The sequence below is a fragment of the Prunus persica genome, chromosome G2 (genome assembly GCF_000346465.2).
Source record: "Prunus persica cultivar Lovell chromosome G2, Prunus_persica_NCBIv2, whole genome shotgun sequence".
NCBI classification, from domain to species: Eukaryota; Viridiplantae; Streptophyta; class Magnoliopsida; order Rosales; family Rosaceae; genus Prunus; species Prunus persica.
In genome coordinates this window covers 2,782,627-2,805,055 of record NC_034010.1, presented here as the reverse complement: position 1 = coordinate 2,805,055, position 22,429 = coordinate 2,782,627, and the positions used below count along the sequence as shown (strand labels likewise).

At 35.9% G+C, this 22,429-nt stretch overlaps 2 protein-coding genes across 8 annotated transcripts; one reads left to right on the top strand and one right to left on the bottom strand.

The window, feature by feature from the left end:
* Window positions 192-11,844, bottom strand: LOC18787501 (probable disease resistance protein At4g27220). Of its 7 annotated transcripts, none has more exons than XM_020557103.1 (8): window positions 11,607-11,842; window positions 11,460-11,529; window positions 11,227-11,371; window positions 9,976-10,478; window positions 3,296-6,236; window positions 1,722-2,585; window positions 825-1,395; window positions 192-483 (listed from the first exon to the last, which is right to left on the bottom strand). In XM_020557103.1, exons 5-7 carry the CDS (start codon window positions 6,152-6,154, stop codon window positions 871-873), a joined length of 4,248 nt encoding a protein of 1,415 aa, XP_020412692.1. In that variant the 5' UTR covers window positions 6,155-6,236; window positions 9,976-10,478; window positions 11,227-11,371; window positions 11,460-11,529; window positions 11,607-11,842; the 3' UTR covers window positions 192-483; window positions 825-870. The 7 variants fall into 7 exon arrangements, with proteins under 7 accessions (XP_020412692.1, XP_020412693.1, XP_020412691.1 ...); XM_020557104.1 differs by having other exon boundaries at window positions 9,976-10,471; XM_020557102.1 differs by having other exon boundaries at window positions 9,976-10,058.
* Window positions 20,245-22,409, top strand: LOC18787273. Its single transcript, XM_007220900.2, has 2 exons — window positions 20,245-20,683; window positions 21,962-22,409. The coding sequence occupies exons 1-2, from the start codon at window positions 20,411-20,413 to the stop codon at window positions 22,073-22,075; spliced, it is 387 nt and encodes a 128-aa protein (XP_007220962.2). The 5' UTR covers window positions 20,245-20,410; the 3' UTR covers window positions 22,076-22,409.

The following is a 22,429-nucleotide window of genomic DNA, read 5'->3' as shown; positions in this document are numbered from 1 at the left end:
GTACGGTATGGTACCGAATATCTCTCCATAACTAATGAAACGGTATGAAATCGGTATGGTACGGTGCAGTTAGAGTATGGTTTCGGTATTTCGGTTTAAGATGCCCACCCCTAATGTTTAGTATGAGTTACACGGATCTTTCTATTAACAACTTTGGTTAATTTATACATATATATAATTTAAACTATATATAATTTAAAACTATGATGCTTGTAATTTGATTAACTAGATACCAACAGTTGAGCCAAACATCCAAAGATTCAATATGGTAATATTACATACGAAAAGGAAGGTCCAAATAAATCCAGTTTTATAATACAACTAAAGATAATAACTAAATTATCTGATCAAAGAGATGCAATGGCAGGATATGAGGAACATTAATCAAAAATATCAACAGTAACGAAATTGGTATGTCATGTAGATGTGCACCGTAACATGTCATGTAGTGTTGTCCCTAGCTTCTTGGCTTCTGATGATATTCTTCTCAAAGATTATGCAAAATAAAGAATAAAAAAATTATTATCTATGATTAAAATAGAAAATGCATGCTGTTGGAAAAATATTAATGGTTAAGTACTACTTCAAAAAATGATACCATCCTTAGAAGCATTTTAACGAGCCATATATAAATAAGCATTTTAACGAGACATATATATATATATATAGCTTAAACACGTGGAGATGGACTAATGACATGAGAAAGATAAGGCAAAGAAAAATAAAAAGCAACGCCAATTCATGAAAATATATTAAGCTATACATATATCTTCTACTGATTTTATAGTGACCGACCAGAGTGCTTGGTTGAATTGAAAACATACCTTCTTTTCTTTCCACGTGGACGCTTCATAGACACATGTTGGCTGCTTATGCATATAGAGACTCAGGAGCAAACGCTTTTAATTTTGGACAATTTTGAACTTCGACTTTCTCCAAGGCTGGCCACTTCAAAGTATAAGCTTCAGAGCAGAAAGATTCAAGTTCGGGTAAACGCCCAAGTAAGATGGAATTTACGTGCGGAAATGTCAATTCATCCTCAATACTTTCTCCTCCTCCTTCTGCCTCTCCAACAATTTTCTCCATCGCACTACACCAGGAAACTTCTATTCTCTCAAGGTAGGTAAGAAGTTTGGCTATGTGCGGTGAAAACAAGTATCTCAAATTGTGACAGGACTGTACTTTTAGTAATCTCAGGTTTCCAAAGCCTGAGCTAACTTGTAAACCCTTTTCCCATATGTGGCTCAGCATTGGTAACCTCCACAAATTCAATTGCCTCAGCTTATCAAATGCTTGAGTAGAAGGGGTTTCCTGAACCAAAAATATCACTTCCAATAAATCGCACTTTTCTACAAAGAGATCTTCTAGATTGTGGGTAGCACTTGTCGGCGTTACCTGGAAAAATGGTAGAAAAGTAATTGTATATTAATTTGTTAGTATTTCAATCATAAACATATGGGATATTATCACATTCTAGAAATCAAGAACGTTGTTTACCATGACATTCTAGATATTAATAAGACTGTTTGCGAAAATAATGGTGATGATTTCCCAAATGAAAATTAACAAGTGTTTACAATTGTCATGGCCCGTGCTTGGGGCAAGCCCATTTAACTCTACTTTTTTGTTTTATTTTTCTTTTATTTTCAATGACATCTGTACGTAAGACCAATTATAGACACTAAATTGAGAAGCATAGTCTAGAATAATGACATATGTACCTCTCTATTTACAGGGCGGGGCAATATTTGAGTAAAGTTGCGAGTAGATGGACGACTTTGTAAGCAGACTAGTGGCGCACATCCAAATCCAAATCCAGATCCAGTTGATGATGCGCAGTCAGATCCTAATTCTTCTCTACCTCTTACATGATCATCACTCAAATTCTCTGCAACTGCTGCAGGTAGATTTTTGCTTACTAGTTCAAAACCCAATGTCTTTAATTTGGGGCAAAATTCCACACGCAGAACTCTCGTGGAGGAGGACCATGCAAAAGAATGGGCATCAGGGCAAAATCTCTCGAGGTTTGGCAAGTTGTCTAGTATGATGTTATTAATTAGTTTGGGAAACAAAGTCATCGAGCCACTGCCACCTGTCTCTTTCCCTTCTTCATGTACTATAGTTTCCATATTCTCACATTCATATATTTGGACTTCTTCGAGATTCACAAGGAGCTTGTAAATTTCATAAGGGCATAGATATTTTAGACTCCTACATTCTTGAATATCTAAAGATCTTACATTTTGAAAACCTTGGAATCCAGGTTGAACGTTCTTCCACAAATGTTCAACTCCATATAAAGAAAACACTTGGAATGTTTGTAATTGAGAAAATGCTGAATTATGCCCTTCTAAATCAAATACCACATTGAATACTAGTTCTTCTGAGCCTTGCTCACTTGTCGAATCTATCAACACTAGTTTCTCTAGATTTGGTAACCATGAAATGCAATTTGAAGGAAATAGAGCATTACAACTTGCTCCCACTTGTGCTACTTTTGATCTAGATGAGGTCGACCCAGCAACTTGATTGTCATTCCTAGTCTCTTTCGTCTTATTCACACTTTCATCATTGGGCTTTATAATCTGTACATTAATTAATTCTACATAAATAATGAACTTACACATGAGCCAAAAAGAAAGAAATACATAAGTAATGAACTTCCACAATTTGTCTTATTTCCAAATTGCCTTAATTATATTCCCACATCCTGTGTCATAAATTTTGAGAAATAATAATACTCCCCTTTTCCTACCGTCAATTACTATTTACCAATAAACATTTTTAACTCTAAGGACATCTCAACTTAAATTTTCAAATGAAAATCATAGGTGTGAAGATTTAGAAATATAGTCCCCTTCTATTAAGGGACATTCTAAACACACTACAAATTGTTTTTCAATTATCCAAACCGCCTATTTCTCAAGTCTATATTCATAGATTATACTTACAAAAAATTAGACAATTCGGAAACCGTTTCGATATCTAATTATGTTCTACAAAATTGATGAATACAATGCTTCAAGAAAGTACTAAAATCACAATAATTTAATTGAGTGGTCAAATGATATATGATTCAAGTGATTTTTTCAGAAATATTTTTTTATTAAATATCTATAAAATAGTTGCAAAAAATTGAAATGCATCTAAAATCTCTAACATACCAAAAATGATTAAGTTTTACCCAAACCAACTTCTAGAACTGGAACGACAGTATTAAACACAACAAAAGTAGCATATTCCAAAGAGTAACAAGTATATACCATTCAAGCATCAAAAGTTTATACATACATACCTCATAGGTGGAGTCCCGTTGGTTTCCCGTGTAGAAACCAAGGAGCTTGGGTAGATCATAAAGCTTCAAAACAGTTAATCTTGGGAAACTTATCCTGTGAGATGCATTATCATCTTCCATTCTTTCCCTTGATATGATATCTTCCACTTTCTGACAGTTTTTAACAATTAATTTCTGGAGTTGTACCAAGTTTTGTGCTACGGATAGTGAAAAGACATATTTTAACTCATGACAATTGTCAATTACAATAGATTTCAGGTTCATAAAAGAGCGCTTGTCTGGTAGTTTGCCACAACACAAAACTTTTAGTTTGTCAACATACTCAAAGGTAGCTGATTTTAAGATGGGAAAGGCAGGTTGACCACGACGAGTCCAATCTGTTCCATTCATAAGATACTCTATGTTGTTGTCATACATGATTGATAACACTTTCAAGTGTTGAAAGCCCCCTTGATCGTCTAACTTCTCGATGACATACTTTAAATTGTATGTGTGGCGTAGGCTTAAGTCTTCAGATTGCTTCAAGAAGTATCTAACTGCTCCAATCTCCAAATATTCCTTTACATCACCACGAAGCATCAAACTATTTTCGAACAGATAACCACGCATTCGATTCTTGAAACTCTCTTTTTTGTATGACCAACTAATATTGATAGATACATGAAATCTTATAGGCTGACTTCTTAAAAGAAACTCATCATTCCGCAACATCTGAACATCATGGATTTTTATGGCTAAGACATTTAAATGATCAGATAGAGACGTCACCTCATCAAGGCTTGCCATGCTCGTTTCATCCTTGCTTCCTGTTGCTGGAGCCCAATTGAGAAAGCTTTCTGCCATGTACAACTCTTCTAATCTCCTTAACTTGGATAAGACACCATGAGGAATTTCTTCAAGTCCTTCACAATCTGTTGTATCCAGCATCCTTAACCGATGAAGATGTCCTATTTCTCTAGGCAACTTACTGATTTCAGAGCGAGCAAAGCTGAGGATCTCCAAATTCTCCAATCCTCCAATGACATGGGATATGTCTCCCAATTTGCAATCCTCTAGACACAAGGTATGAAGGTACTTGGGTTCTCCAAGCAGTAGAGATTTTTCCGAGGCCAAATAGCTTGACATATTCACCTCTAAGAAAGCCAAAACCTTGAGTTCTTCCATTCTTTTAAAGTGGTTCGAATATTGTGAACTACTTGAGGAATTTTTCAGTTGTAGAAGCTCAAGTTTGGGGCACTCCAAACCATCAGTAATATTTTCATCCAATTTAACATCAATTAATGAAATTGCACTGCAATGTTCTTGGTTTGTAACTTTTTGTACCCCTGGTCGTCCTCCACCTCCACCTTCAGCATCAAATGATCTTACCATAAATCTGTGAGGATCTTTTGAGGCAATTGATATAGCAACATCACGAACTATGTCATGCATTTTGATACATTCTTCCTTTTCACTATCCAGCAACAAATACCTTCTTTTTAGTTGTCCAACGAAAGAATGCACTTTGTTTCTTACATCTTCGACTGTGTTGGTGTTTCTGAAAGTTGCTCGACCCAACCCATACCTCACCAAATACTCAATCGGAACATCATAATCTTCTGGAAATAAGCAACAAAGTAAAAAGCATGACTTGACTTCATCACTATCCAATTTATCATAACTCAATTTTATGCAAGAATAAACCTCAGGTTCCATTCCAGGGATGTTTTCAGGGAGGGAATTTTTCAGTTCTTGCAAGGCAGTATTCCATTCATGCTTGCCATTACTTGGTAGAAGCGCTTTCCCAACAGTTATGATAGCAATGGGTAAACCTTTGCATTCATCAACAATCAATTTTGCAACATGAGACAAATCAGGATTATTGTCCAAGGATTCACCTACAGTCGCCCTGAAAAGCTCCCATGCTTCTTCTTTATTTAAGGCTTGGACTCCAAAAATGTCATCTTTACAACCCATTACTTTACAAACTTCTTCATTTCGAGATGTCAACAAAATTTTGCACCCTTCATGAACTTGATTAGTTGTAGGTCCAACACCAAAAGGGATTCCTACATCCTGTAATTTAAGCTCTGACCATACATCATCCAATATAATCAGGATTCTTTTACTCTGCTTGATTCTCTCATGTAGCCTTTGTGCTCTTATAGATTCACTTTCCTCGACCAATTTCATATCTAGTGACTCTGCAATTTCAGTTTGAATTTTCCTAATGTTTACAGTTGCGGATATAGTTGACATCACAACATCATCAAACAGCTTATTTGTTCCTTGTAATCTCTTGATGATTTCTTTGATTTCTCTCACCATTGTGGTTTTACCCACACCTCCCATCCCGCAAATCCCAAATATTCTTGTCTTTTCATTCCTCAAAGCACTAAGCACATCATTCATGACATCTTTTCTGGATTCAAAACCCTTAAAACCTTCACTAGAGATAATTGACCCCAGCTGTTGCAGAGGTGCAGGATTGGCAACATTATTACTCAGTCCTTCGTCTAGTTTGAGATCAAGGGCACACTTAGCAATCTTCTTGGCTTTCCTACTCAGAGAATACCGCGATTTCAAACTTGGGCACCGCCTTTGCATGTTGAGTTTGGTTTCAAGTTCTTCCGCTTCACGAAATATTTTGCTTACTTCCTCCAACCAACTCTGAACTTGATCTTTAATGATTGCACCATTCCTTTTTGCAGCATCCACAGATCTTTGCACATCATTTTTCTTGTCATCAAGGTTTTTAAGCACATCCTTTAGACTTTCTATGTTAGAATCGTAGTATATTAGATAGCTGAGTTGTCTCCCAATTAGTGCCACTGGTTCTTCTACAATTTTAGATACAATTGAAGCACCAATCTCTTCCATTTTCTGTTGCCTTTTTATATAAAGCCACCAGAGACTAAGGAAATTCTCAAACCAAATGAAACTGTTGCAAGCGATTCCACACCTACAATTTTTATTATGAAAAAGTAAGGTAAACCAACCAAAACCCCACCAATCAAGTCTCATAACATTTAAAAAAAAAAAAAAATGCATTGTCATAGTTACAAGAACAAACAGTAAAATGTGCACAATTTTGGGTCGAATTCCAACTCATTATTTATGGATACCAGTCATTGATTTTATTGTTATCATTTTAGCTCAATTTTAAAATGTACAATCACTATGGCTCTAAATCAAATCGATACAGTTTGAGTCGGACTCATGTTCAGCTAGTTTTTGGCTGGTTGAAGCTTGGTTGGAATAAAAGATAAGGCTTGTTAAGGTGACCCAAGATTGAGCTCACAAAGGCCGTTAGAAACTCACATCTTTTTATAAGATATTGTTTCGTTAAAGTTTGGTCTTAAATGTCAGGCTTTACAATCTTACAATTAATTGGAAAGATGTCATGTAGTGGTTGGGGAACCGCCTGTTTGGGGTTTCCTTGCCCGCCAAAGATTGTAGGGTTCGGCAGTTTGGGACCTGAATCAGCAAAGCTGGAAGTGGAGTTCTGGGTTGTCAAAAAAAAAAGAGACCAAGGAAATTCTCAAATGAAAAATGCAAGCGGTTCAACACTTACAATTTTAACTATGAAAAAGTCAAGTCAACACTTGATTTGCTCAAGGTAATGGGATTCTTAGATCTCTCAATCATCCCATCATCAGTGGATTCATATGATAATGATATACAACCGACGCGATGCTCTGTTTCAATTTAATTTGAAATCCTCCCATCTAATTTCAGGTTGTTTTATGGATGGTGATTTGGTTTCATTAGATTTGAAACTAAGTGTTTCTAGATATGCAACTAAACTTTAGTTTCTATGTCAATCACAGCAGGTTTGAAACGATGATTATGAGCGACGAGAGTAAGGTGGTTTTCTGGGCTTAGGTTCTTGGGGTGTTTGGGTTGTTATACCAAACTTCAGGGAGTCTAAGTGAAATACTCCCCTTGTTAAAATGACCCAAGCTTGAGCTTTGGTGTGCCCAGCTGACAAATCTCGTTAGCAGCTCACATCTTTTTATGAAATAGCTTGCGTGAGCATGTGTGAGCATGTGCCAATTGATTTTCCTCACAGGGATGATCGGTCTTTTAGCTTAGCCCCTTGTCACATGCGTGAGCATGTGCCAATTGGTTTTATTTTTTATTTTTTATTTTATTTTTAGAATTAAGAAAAGATAACATGAGTAGTTATCTATATATATAAAGCAAAAGACAGAGAATGGTGAAACATTCAAAATACCAGAAAATGCCCTTGGTTAATTCAAATATTAAGAATTGAAATTATTAATAAAATGAGGATAACATGGTAAATTCACATTTTTTTATATTAAAAAAATTAAAAATAAAATCAGATAATATGTCCTATTTTTATGGAACATAACTACCCATGTTATCTTTTCTTAATTCTAAAAATAAAATAAAACAAGAAAACCAATTGGCACATGCGTGGTGCCCAAGGGGCTAGTATTCCATAAAAATAGGACCTATTATCTAATTTTGTTTTTTATTTTTTTTTAATATGAAAAAAATGTGAATTTACCATATTATCCTCATTTAAATAATAATTTCAATTCCTAATGTTTGAATTAACCAAGGGCATTTTCTAGTATTTTGAATATTTCCCTATTCTTAGACTTTTGCTTTATATATATAGATATATATATTATCATTCTTATTTGCATTTGGTTTATTTTTTAATAAACTCAGGCTAAACTTGAGTTTAAGAGCATCCACAATCATGCTCAATATTTTTTTAATTAAAATTTAGCTAAAAATGCTAGAAAATTATTTTAGGAGTTCTCTAACAAATTTCAACTCCAACCATACTACTTAATTTAAAGAGTCAGAAATATTATTAATATTTTTTAATTCAATTTTTGAATAAAGTGCATACACAAAAGCCACAACAAAAAATAGTTGACATTAAATAAATGGTTAAAATACTATTAAAATAAAGGAGTATTAAATTAAAGGGACTCTCCTTAAATTTAAAATTTGTCTAAAAAAGTATTTTAGGAAGTCCATTGTAGATGCTCTAACCTCCCTTAAAAAATGAGTTCAGTCGAGCCAACCATAAACACTCGATCAATAGATGGTTAGTGAAGCCCAACTCATAGGGCCACCTATAATATTGTTCCACTATATATTGTGTGGGAAGTATCCCATAAAACCTAATCATTTTATGTAATCTTTTATGGATATTACCTATATTTACTTGAGCATCCACAATGGGCTCCCTAACCCACCTCATCGGACAAATTTTTGAGTTGAATTGGAAAATTACAATTCCAACCAAGCTCCCTATCCACCTCCTAAAATAGGGAGACCTCTAGGAGCTCCTAAATCTGAAGAGAGAGAAAGGACTCTTAGTGACTTCCTATAATTTAATGCCGCTTTGTTTTATGCATATTTTAAACTTTTAATTAATACTAAATAATTTTATATTTTCTTTTATAGAGATTGACCAATTACATTGAATCAAAAATATTTATAGTATTTATGACTCCCTAAACTAGGGAGTATGATTGGAGTTCAAATTTTATAGAGAGCTCCCAAAATAATTTTTGTGTGTTTTTAGCTATATTTTAACTAAAAAATAGAGAGCATGATTGTAGATGTTCTTAGAAATTAAATTAAATTAATGACGAGACACTAAAAAAAGTATGCATGTGCTCGATAGATGGTTTATTTACTAAATGCGATCAATCAATAGTTTTTTATGGAAATTGTACTTATATGTCAAACAAGAATATTAAGTCGCAATAATGAAGACTAGTCCTTAAATCTTAAACACCCTATTTGTCTTATGAGTAGATTGTGTATTATTGGGTTTGCGATTAATCCATACAAGTATGTGTGTGTACACCCCACCCTCTATCTCACCATAGTTGTCACCCCATATCCCATTTTACCTAGGGCTGCAATTTAAAATCGATGGACTGCCAAACCGACCAAACTGAATAGGTTGGTTTGGATTTTTTCACTTAATTTTTGGTTTTGGTCAACAAATCGAACGGAACTGGTTGTGAAGAATGTTTCAAAAAGTATGTGCCAAAGGGGACTCAAACCTTTAACCTACTTGTTGGAAAGAAGCACTTCTAACACTTGTTTGGGACTGCTTCTCTAAAAAGCAATTCTGCTCACAAGGGCTTCTGGCAAAAGCGCTTTTAAAGATGTTAAAATTTTCATAAGAAATCCAATTGCTTCCTAGAAAAGCACTTGTAAGTACTTCATGAAAAAGCACATAGTAGGTTCTTCTCTAGAAAGCGCTTCCACGACCTAGAAGCACTTATAACATTTTATGCCAAACATTGTCAAAAGTGCTTTGTTTGTCAGAAAGCGCTTTTAGCACTCCCAAATAGGCCCACCACTTTTTTGTGAACCCCTAAAACAAAAGTTTAGCATGCACGGTTTTTTTTTTAAAAAAAAAAAATCAAATGTTCTTTGTAGTAGATCAGCTTCACAGTGGTTTCAAAGAATTTGGGAGCAATTTCTGTACAGTTTATGCTAATTTTTGTCATCAATAGTTATGGCAACCCTTTTATATATAAATGTATATTTACTCTAACACTTCGTTGTCAAAGAAAGTGATTTTTATCAAAGTAATCAACGTCAAATGAGCACTATTTGATTTCTCCCTCATAGTTAAAAAACAAAAAACAAAAGTACAAAAGTCAAATTTAAAATGTCTGAGAAAAACAAACCTGGAGTTAGCGGCAAATTAGCACTATCCGCAATCCGAATGCCCAGTATACCACTAAAGCCATACAATAACTACCTACAAAGACTGGAGAAATAAAGATCGATGTATAAATATTTGTGTTGTAAGATGAGAGAAATAGAACAAGAAAAAGAAGAAAAGCAATGGAACCGAAGAAAGTAAAAAACCGGCCCTTAATACCCAAAATAAAGAAAGAATATTACAAAAGTTACAAACAAGAGTTTTCCTACTAAAGTGTAAAGGAACCACTCATGTTTTGCTCACCCAACAAAAATAAATAAATAGTAAAGAAAATAAAGAAAAACTAAAGTGTTAATTAGGCAATCACAAACATTGCAGTTTTCACACACAAAAATATATACTATGTCATACATACACAAGAATACATGTCCGAGAGTGAATCCTCCTATCTAGAATCCAAAGTTGATGTCTCACTTGCATTATGCACCTTTGAACTCAAATTGTTCTTGCTTGGGCAACTGATTCCTAGTCGAACATTTAAAAAATGTTACTAAAAATCCTTATTTGCAATTTAGTCATTATAACTAGGGGTGGCAATTTCGGGTACGACCCGTTACACGACTCGAAACCTGCAATTGAATTTAGCAAGTTCAACCCGCACGATTAAAATTTGAGTAATTTTCAGGTCAACCCGCCATGACCCGTTTAATAAACGGGTAGGTTTTGGGTCAACCTGTCAACCCGTTGAAATACCTATATAACCCGTTTAACAAAACGAGTTATGGAGGGTCAACCCGCCAACCCGCTAAAATACTTATGTAACTCGCCAACCCGCTAAAAAACCCTTGTACCCCGCCAACCCACTAACCCATTTATTTGTTTATTCTTCATTTTTCTAATTTTTTTTTATAAAAGTTTTTAAGTTGCTACCACTTAGCGGGTCAACTCAACACAACCCGAAACCCGCACGAGAACTTAACAAGTCAACCCGTGCATAACACGTTTATTAAACGGGTCAGGTTTGGGTTGAGCATTCCTGACACATTTTGTCCTTATACTTACCTTTATTTTCACAGTGGCCCCTATACTTTTTCCAATACATTCTGGTTTTCAGACTTATCCATAATTTACTTTGGTCCTTACATTTTCCTTTATTTGCACTTTGGCACTTACACTTACTTAAATTATCTTTTGGTCCTTCCACTTTCAAAACCGGCTTGGGCCAACAACTCAGACACAAATTTCCAGAAATCGAAGCATCTTAAAACTTTACCTTAATATTGGTCCGAAATCCTGGGTGAAGCTGCCACAGAGAAATAACCAACTCAAACAACACTTGAAAACTAACAAAAGCTTGTTTCAGGTGTACCACTGCCGAAAAGACTTCTGAACAACCTTCATGAAGGAAGTTTTGTCATCTGAGCAAGGGAAAAGTGACATACAAGAGTGAATAAGGTACTGTACAGTAATAACAGCAGAATCCGAGGAAGTGACGAACATGCTTACCACAGACATAGCTAGAGTAGTTGGATTGCTCTGATTTTGGATATGTCATAGTTGTCAACTGAGGAACAACCTTAGAGAAGGACATTTTGTCAATCGAGCACCGGAGATTAAAGAAAACTGATGAAAACTGAGCTGCAGAAAACTCACCAGCCATGGATGAACACAGAAATGTCATAGCCGGTTCGAGGTAGCTAGACCCGTCTGATGATGCTCATTTTTGGGTATGATATAGTATTCGAACAGACGAACAACTTTGATGAAGAAAGTTTGCTGATTTGAGCTTTCAAAATCAGACTTCTAGAGTGATGAATAATACCCACGAGTTTGGGTTTTCTTTCTGAAGAAGAAGATGAACGTTGACCCAAAAAGGAGGAAAATGAAAGAGAAAAGGAACAAAAGAAGAATAAAACAAAGAAAGTTTCGGCAGCCTTACCCAAAATTTAATTAAAAAGTCTGGCCAGCTCACGTGTGAACAGTACCCACTAGTTGAATTGAATGATGGTTGCAACAGAGAAAGTCATGCATTTTTCGCAACTTTTCCCCAAGATGGAGATAAAGATGAAGTTATGAGTGAACAAAACTTTTCACCTCTGCATTTTCCTCATTTCAGAATCTCTAGTCAAAATCTTTCAGTCTGTTTCAATGAAACTGTTTCTCATTTCCTCATCCAAAATGAAAAGATGTCATCAAACTCGCCTGGTGCCCTTTCCATGATGTTGCTAGTTTCCGTAATTCTCCGAGAGCTCTATAAAATTTGTAACTTGCTTTGAAATTGCATCATCTTTGCTAATATTAGCTTCAATGAAGTTATTGACGAAAGCAGAGCATGCTTGATGAAACGAGCTACCTTGTGAGAATACTAGATTAAAAGGGGAAAAGAGAAGCTCATCCTTCGAAACTGTAAATTCAATAAGATTTATTTTTAATGTTACCAAAAATACAATAAAGAATTTTTTCTTTTCAAGAAGTATTATTTTAAACAAAGTATTCTTACTTGTACCGTTTTAAAAACATATTTGTACTTATATAGGTTTAAAACCATTGGTAAAAATGCACTATCGAAAGAAAAAAAAACTCCTAAGAGTAACTCTACCGCTCAACACAAAATCGGGCAAAAGGCTGCCCTCGCAAGCCCAAGGCCCTCCAGCGCGCAAGATTGAGCCTGGGCAATCAGTGGGTCCCACCAACCCGGGCAGGCCCAAGACCAAGTCTTTCCTGGGCTTCAGCTTGAGGGCGATGACGTCAGGGCACGATAATTCAAAATTTTTTTACCGTTCACTCGTCAACGGTAAAAATATTTGACTTCCGCCCGCTGACGTCATCGCTGACAGACTCCAACGGGCATTTGACACGTGTCGCAACCGGGCTTCTCCGATGGATTGTTTTCCAGAAATCCGACGGTCCTTGTTTTTTTGGCTAAAAAAATCAAAAAAATTCTGAAATTTTTTTTAAAAAATACCAAAAAATTCTGTATTTTTTCCCTATAAATACCTAACAATTTTATTTACTTTCCACACTAAATCTTCATACAATTTCTTCTCCATCCAATATTTTTTACTCTCCACTCACATTATTCACTTCCCACACCAATTCTCCATATAAACTCTTCTCCTTCCAATATTTTTTACTCTCCACTCACATTTTTCACTTCCCACACCAATTCTCCATACAAACTCTTCTCATTCCAATATTTTTTACTCTCCACTCACATTTTTCTACTACTTTCCATTTGTATAAAAAAAAAACAAAAAAAAAAAACAAATGGCATCTTCTGTCGAAACCGGAGGCTCGTGGTCAACTCAGAAAGATATTGCGTTGTGTCAGTCTTGGGTGAACTTTAGTCATGACCCTATCACGGGCAATGGGATGAAGTTCCATCATATGTTGAGCAAAATTCATGGAGAATTTTGTCAAAGATCGGGCTCCATTCGAACCGAAACGGCGTTGTCTAGTAGATGGAAACTTCTGAATAAAGAGTTAGGAAAATGGAGAAATGCCTTGACAAAAGCAAGGGAGAACATTCGAAGCGGTCAAAATCTATCCGATGAGGTAAAATATTTATAATTGCCATTTTCATCAATTTAATGTAACTTTTTTTTTGTGCATATTCTATTTCTTTTTCTTGCATAATCTTTTTTTCTTTCTTTTTGCATTTCCAATTTGTCTATATTTTCTTGCATAATCAATTTTATTCTTGAATTTCAAAATAGTTTATATTTTCTTGCATAATAATTTTTTTTTTCTTGCACTTCCAATTATTTATTTTTAATAGATCATACAAGCACAAATGTGGTTCGGTGCCATGGGGCAAGGCAAAAAAAGTTTCGTGCATTTCCAATGTTGGGAAGTTGTGAAGGATTGTTCGAGATTCAAAATTATTCCCACCGGTCCGCCGGTTGTGTTGAATGAGACGCCGCTCCACGATTCACCATCAACCGATTCGCTATTGGACTCCCCAATGGAAACGGAGTCACCACTCCCACGTCCGCCGAGACCTATTGGGAGAAAGGCGGCAAAGGCCAAGAGAGGGGGCACTTCGAGCAATGAATGTGTACAATTATTGGAGCAAATAGCTAAGAACACCTCACTAAGAATTGAGAGAGACTTGAAAATAGATGAAGTAGACAAGGCACAAGAGAAAACATTTGCAATTCAACAGCATCATGCATAAGAAAAAGACATGGATGATAGAGAGATGAAAATTATGGCCATGGATACGAGCCATATGTCTTCTGAAACAAAGGCCTATTGGAAGCATAGACGAAGGGATGTGATGAGAAGAAAACTTTTCCATGACGACGGACCTAGCAATATGGATTGGTTAAATGATGAAAACCATTAGGTTGTATTGAAACACCTTTGCCATATGTTGTATTGTTGTATTATCCTTTAATTTGTTATATTGTTTCCTTTTCATTGAATAAAAAAAGCATTAAATAATATGACTATTTGTTAAAAATATTTGAGCATCAAAACAAAGATTAATTAAAACCAAACCATAATTTATTGCAAACAACACACAAAACAACCCATACATAAAAGCATAATAATAATAAATAAAAGCATAATTCCAAAAAACACCACACACAAAATAAAGTATAATTCCAAACAAAGCACTAATCTTGACTTCATCCATTGTGATTGCCTTTCATCTCCCACAAATGTTCGATCAAGTCAACTTGACGTCTCTCGTGAACATATGAAGATTGCATTTCTTCATAACGATCAATCATGGGGTTGTTGGATCGACCATCCCGAACTAACGGTTCGGGCTCCATTGGTAGTCCATTTGGTCCCATCGGCCCTTCATATATTCTTGTCAACGCCGTGTTCATGGGATCGGGTTCAAACACCTCTGGAGCATCGTAGTCATACTCATCCTCCACAATCATGTTGTGGAGGATAATGCAAGTCATCATAATACTCCGCAGCACCTCCTCGTCTAGCATCCGAGCAGCACCCCTGATAATTGCCCAACGAGCTTGCAAGATACCGAAACACCTTTCCACGTCTTTCCTGTAACCTTCTTGAAATGAAGCAAAGCTTCTTTCCTTCTCAGATTGGGGATTCGGAATTGTTTTCACGAATGTCGTCCACCTAGGATAAATTCCGTCGGCAAGGTAGTACGCACCATAGTAGACGGTATTGTTGATTTGGTACGTGACCTGGGGGGAATGACCTCACAATACCTCGTCAAACACCAGGGATTGACCAAGGACATTGAGGTCATTCTGAGATCCGGCAACCCCGAAGAAGGCATGCCAAACCCAACAGTCGAATGAAGCTACGGCCTCCAAAATTATACTTTTTTGGCCCTTTCGATTCCCGTACTCTCCTTGCCAAGCAGTACGACAATTCTTCCACTGCCGGTGCATGTAATCAATGCTTCCAATCATGCCTGGAAAACCTCGAGCCTCTGCTTTTTGTAGCAGCTTTTGCAGGTCCCTCGGTGTGAGTTTGCGAAGGTACTCCCTCGTGTACAAATTTTTCACTGCATCACAGAATCTCACCAAGCACTATAGGATAGTTGATTTTCCCATCCTTGCAATCTCATCCACCTGCTCTGCAGATGCCCCATAAGCAAGCATCCGCAAAGCAGCTGTAAGTTTTTGCTCCGGGATAAGACCCAAAACTCCAACAACATCATGCTTTTGAATGAAGTATGTGTCGTAATTACAAATATCATGCATGATTTTTTGAAACAAATGTGGCTGCATTCTATATCTCTCTCGAAACTTATGAGCAGGATATAACGAATTTGGGATAAAGTAATCCTCCAAGAGATTCTTACCCCGAGACTCTCTAAGTCTGTCCACATTTGGGGCACGAGGACAACGGTGTTGCCTTGATTGATTAAGCATACACACCGCTGCTGCAAGCATTTGTTTCTCTTCTTCATCGGCGTCACGATCTTCTTCAGCACGTCTACGCCGGATTTCTTCCCTTTCTTTCTGTTGCCTCTCTAACACCCTCTTCAAGTTTGACATTGAGAGTAGAATGTGTTTTGTAAAATCTGAGAAATGAAGGAATAGATAAGAGATGGTGTGAGAGGTATGAGTTGATGGTGTAGTTTTATAGAGTGATTCAGAAGATAGAGATGATACGTGGCACAATTTTAGAGGATGAAAATCTTATCTGAAATCTGAGATTATAATTTTTTAAAAATATCTGAAAATCTTATCTGACAGAGATGACACGTGGCACAATTTTAGAGGGTGAAAATCTTATCTGAAATATGAGATTATAATTTTTTTTAAATATCTGAAAATCTTATCAGACATGGGACACGTGGCACAATTTTAGAAGGTGAAAATGTTATTTGAAATCTGAGATTATAATTTTTTTTTAATGAATATCCGAAAATTTTATCTGGAATAAGACACGTGGTAATTGAGATTCTCATCCGAAAATCTTTTCTGAAAAATAATGGACACGTGACAACCAAAAATATTATCCGAAAATTTAATTACAAAAGATTATCAAAATTAATGGTTTAAAGTATAAAAAAATAGGAAATAAAGTACAATGAATAGTATTTGCCTTAGACTTGCCCTAGACTTAGCCTTCAGAGCAACTCCACCCCTAAGGGCAAAGTCTAAGGCAAGGGCAAGCAAGGGCTGTCACTATTCACATGAATAGTGGCAGCCTTGCCATTTGTGGTTCCACCCATGAGGGCTAAGTCTAGGGCAAGTCTAGGGCAAATACTATTCATTGTACTTTATTTCCTATTTTTTTAATACTTTAAACCATTAATTTTGATAATCTTTTGTAATTAAATTTTCGGATAATATTTTTGGTTGTCACGTGTCCATTGTTTTAAGAAAAGATTTTCGGATGAGAATCTCGATTGCCACGTGTCTTATTCCAGATAAAATTTTCGGATATTCATTAAAAAAAATTATAATCTCAGATTTCATATAACATTTTCACCCTCTAAAATTGTACCACGTGTCCCATGTCAGATAAGATTTTCAGATATTTTAAAAAAATTATAATCTCATATTTCAGATAAGATTTTTTTTTTCTTTCTACAAATGGAAAGTAGTAGAAAAATGTGAGTGGAGGATAAAAAATATTGGAAGGAGAAGAGTTTGTATGGAGAATTGGTGTGGGAAGTGAAAAATGTGAGTGAAGAGTAAGAAATATTGGAAGAAGAATAGTTTGTGTGGAGAATTGGTGAGGAAAGTGAATAATGTGAGTGGAGAGTAAAAAATATTGGGGATGGAGAAGAATTGTATGAAGATTTTGTGTGGAAAGTAAATAAAATGGTTAGGTATTTATAGGGAAAAAATACATAATTTTTTGGTATTTTTTAAAAAAAATTTCAGAATTTTTCAGAATTTTTTTGCAATTTTTTTAGCAAAAAAAACGAGGACCGTCGGATTTCTGGAAAAAAAATCCATCGGAGCGTCCCTGGCGCGACACGTGGCTTGTTACAGTTGGTTGCTGTCAGGGATGACGTCAGCATGACGTCATCCAACTCGGGCTGAAGCCCAGGCTGAAGTTGCCCTTGGGCCTGCCCGGGCTCGTGGGACCCAGCAGCTGCCCGGGCTCTCTTCCTCGCGCTGGAGCTGTGTTGGGCTCGCCTGGGGGCCCTTCTACCCGGGTTGGGTCTTGCGCTGCCAGTGCTCTCATGGGTGGAACCACAAATGGCAAGGCTGCCACTATTCATGTGAATAGTAGCAGCCCTTGCTTGCCCTTGCCTTAGATTTAACCCTTATGAGTGGAGTTGCTCTAATACGAGGCTTATGCTGTATAACCAAGTCAAGGAGCTCAATAAAGAAACTGGGCGCCAGGATGGGCCACTGCTTCTGTTGCAATTATGGCAGCAGTGACTCTTTCTCAACTGATTTTCAAGACCTAATCCCTAGTAGATGTTGACAAATGTGAGAGGTGTGGAAAAAAAGAGGCAGATTGTGCAAAACAAGACAATAAGGGCCCGTCTGGTAACGTTTTCGGAGTGTGTTTTTTGAGAATATTTTCAGAGAATGAAAACAAGAAAACAAATTTGCATTTTCAGGAAATGAAAATGTGTCTGGTAGATTAATTAGAAAACAAAAACAATAAAAACGTGTCTGGTACTACAATTTGAAAATAATAATATGTGACTTATTTTCAATTGTATTTTTGCTAATTTCAGTTTTTTTTAATAAAAAAAATCTGCTATTTTTCAAAGACAAAAATTTATAAACAATAAAAAAAATTTATAATTTAACAAATAAAAAATTCTAATATTTTTTTTAAAGACAAACTATCTTATCTCATTTCTTTTTTCTTTTTCTCTTTCTTTCTTCCTTTCCTTCCTTCCCAGGCCCGTGCCTTTCTTTTTTCTCTTTTTCTTTCTCTTTTCCTTTTTTCTTCTTCTATTCCTTCCCAGACTTTCTTTTTTCTTTGTTTCTTCCTTTTTCTATCTTTTCTCTTCTCTTCTTCTTCCTCTATATGATTCTTTCTCTTCTTCTTCCTCCCTTAATTTTTTCTTTTCTTCTTCTTCCTCTCTTATTTTTTCTTTTCTTCTTCCTCTCTCTGATTCTTCCTCCTCTTCTTCTCTCTTCATACCCATCCTCTCTCTGTTTTCATTTGTTAATGGTTGGTGGTGGTTCGATTGGGTGGTGATAGTGGTTCAACTGGGTTTGTGGCAGTTATGGTTCGATTGCTTTGGTGGTGATCGTGCTTTGGAGGTGCCGGTGCGGCAAACTAGACAATGGGTTTGGATCAGGGGAGATGGGTTTCCACAGTTGTGCTCCTCAGTTGAATTTTTTTTTTTTTTTTTTTTTTTTTGGTCTGGTGCTTGATAAGTAAATCAAGATTTCAGAGATTTCAGAAGAAGAAGAATAGCTATGGAAAATTTCAAAGACAAGAATCGATGTTGATTGGAGAAAGAGAGATGGAAAAAATGAATTATCGTATGGACTGAAAACGAAAACGTTGAAAATGAAAACAACATAATATCGTTTTCAACTTTTGTTCATGAATTGGATTTGTTTTTGAAAAATATTTTCAGGGAAAACAAAAACATTCCACCAACAAGTTTTTGCCAGAAAACAGGAAATGAAAACAGAGAACGGGCAGTGAAAATGATACCGAACACGGCCTAAAGTGAAAGGGAAAAAAAGGGGGAGTTATTGGCGTGAAAGAGGAGGTAGCAATTTTTCTTCATTTATTTATTTTTATTTTTTTATGGAGTAATGGGTAGATAATGTGATTAATTGCAAGTAGACAATATCGCTCAAATTAATATAATGGTAAATAGAGTATCTTTCCAACAACATGTTGATAATCGTAGCCTTAGTAAAAGAAATTAGTTCATAAAAAACTTATTGAGAAACATGATGGTTGATGAAGACATGGAAGGTATTGAATTCTCCAAAACGTACAAGAAATTTGATTTTGCGCTTGATTAAGTAACTTGCTGAGTTAGATCATAGTCATCGGATTTTATTTAGAAAAAAAAAAAAATTTATTCAAACAATAATGAGATGAGTTGTAGTTGAGAAAAATTGACTTTCAAAGGGTTAAGCTAAAGAGATGGGTTATAGTTGAAAATACAAGGTGTCAAACATTATTGTTATGAAAATGGAGATATGATTACTACTACGGTTTGATGGTTAAGTGCATAGACTCAATTAAAACCTAGTGGAACTAATTAGTTCTAAATCTAATTGTTTCGTTCTTGTGTTGGAATCACCTTCTTTGTCAATAAAAAAAATTTAAAACAAAAAACTACTTATACCCCCAAAAAAAAAAAAAAACAAAAGGGATTTCTTCTTTAAATACGACAAAAAACAAGAAAGATGAGAAGGAAAAGTTGCATCTGCCCCATGTCCATGAGTTCTTAAACCACTTTAGAATATGTTATTTTTTCAATGTGGGATCTTGAGTCCTAACACTCCACCACGATTTCATACTCAACTATAGGTATTCATGACTCAATATTATGCCCATAGATAACGCTGGTCATCTTAATTTAGCCTATAAGTCATCTCTGTCGTGGAATTGGGCCCAGTTGCGTGGTGAAACGAGGCTCTGATACCAAATGTTAAGAACTCTTAGATAGAACTTGTCCCTAAAAAATGGCTTGTAAGGGAAGAGTGCCCATAAGCTCTTAAACTACTCTAAGATATGCTTATTTTTCCAATGTGGGATTTTGAGTCCTAACACTAACCTTGATGCTTTTACACCGGAGTTTCTTTGGTCCTATGTGCATATCAATGGAAGTACACATTGTGCACTTATTGTTGCCGGTGGACTCCTCCGTATGACATTTGTGACTGACGTCTGAGCGTATAAATACAATCTATTGTCTTTCTCTAAATAAATAATTAAAAATTATAAAAATTATAAATTAAAAAAACAACAAAATAGACAATGTTAACGTGACCCGCAGTGATTTTATAAAAGCGAAATGATAACATTATCCACTCCGAGCGGAAAAGCTAAGCTGCTACCATATCATGGCAAGGCTTCTCATCTCCAACACAGCCTCTCTCACTCTCTCTCCACCAGCCCCGTCCTCACGTGCTCTACTCAACCCCCCGCACGTGCCCATATCGCCGGCGACTCGATTTTCCAGCCGGCAAGCCAGAGGCCTAACGGTGGTGACACGTGCCGGTCCCACCACGAACCAGTACGTGTTCGCATTCGTTATGCCACTCTCTCTGATCGCTGTCACTGTCTTCACCTCCATGAGAATCGCCGATAAGCTCGACGAAGAATTTCTTGAAGAGGTTTGTGAAATTTCTGCAACTGGGTTTTTGTCTTTATTTGCATGCGGCTTAATGCTTCTGAGATGTTAAAGTTCATGTGGGTTTTGGGTTTTGTTGAAGATTGCAAGTGTTTTTATTTTTATTTTCGTTTTTGTGGTGATTGGAATGAACAAGATTGCCAATGATTTCTTTCATATAGAATATAAAGTGGCAATTGAACTGCTAGGCAAGCCTTCAATGTTTTCCCATCAGTTTTATATTAGTTGAAGTTCAAATGGATTTAATGTATGGTGTCACTTTGCTCTGTCAAGATGTTTTTTTTTTCTCTTATGTACTCTGTTTTCTAACAGCGCACAATATGTAGTGTATAAATGTTCTATAGTAGTTTTCTCATTATGTTTAAATTTTGATGTCGTAATCACCCCGAAATGGAACAATAGCGAAAATTAGGAGCTTTTATCCACATGTTCCTCTGAAATATAAAATGTATGTTCACATTCACATATAATCTCAATTTTGTTTTAAATCATGATTTCGGTTATATCTGGCATTGTCTGATGGCATGTTCTTAGAGACATGTTATGCAACTCCAATGGCATGTTCTTAGAGATGTGCCTTAAAAAGAATACTCGGTTTAAAATTAAGATATTTATCATTTTTCTGTGCTTTATCCCTAATATAGTATTAGGGACAATATATCTTCTGCTGCTGTTTTGACAGAAGACTTTATCTTTGTTTTCTTATATTTCTTTGAAGCCATCCCATGATGACATGATTCAAATATTTGAGTATTGATTCCATATTGTAATGGGAACAATCATATGTTTTCCTCTTTTCGTTAATGTAAAAAACTATCTTCGGAACCCCAAGGTAAACAGGAGGGACTGGAAAGTGAGAGTTTTGCAAGTACTGCTAAAAATAGATCATAATCTGTTTGTTTGCTATGTTCTTTTTCTTTTTCTCCAATTAGTTGTTATGTTTATGAACTACCAGATTCTGGAAACTCAATCAACAAAGCATTGTCCCAGATACTTGTGGTCTGCCAAGCAAATTATTTATTACATTTGCGATTATAGTAACTGTTAATTCATGGGATAGCATGTCTGTTCTTCACAGCTTGACTTTTGTTGGTCTCACATTATAATTAGCCTTTGAAGAAAATTATGCCACAAGAAATATGGAAAACCTGCTGCAATTGTCATTGTCCTGACTGCTTATATTTTCGTATGCGCGCATGTGTTTCTTTTTTTCTCTCTATATTTTTGTAAGTAGGTCATAATGCTTGTATTGTTGATGTAGATTGCAATTAACCAAGCGATCAGGGAAACTGATGAGGATGATGAAGTTGACATGCCTATAGAAGAAAAACCTGCCCTTCCACGAACGCGTAACCGACCCAAAAGGGAAGTCTAGACTTTCTTTTTGCTGCTTGGTAAGGTTTAGTTTTATATTTCAGATCAGCGTGCCGTCGTGAATGGTGATTCTTTGAATGTAAGGGAAAGAAGGGGATGCAGGGAAACTTAATAGGCTTTGACAATTTTGTATGTCAAATGAGTATTGACATTAGAATGTTGCGCCGATAGCCTTCGAGCCTAATGGCACCTTCTCTTCCTTCCTTGAGAATTAGAGTGCATGCGTTGTGTTTCTTTTGTTTGTAAAAAGAAATATGGTATGAATATATAGAGTTTGTATAATAGGCAGAGGAGGTTTTGCTGTTAGTGTTTCCGATAAGCATGTTCTTGGTTGCTAGCAGAAGTGACAATCCCA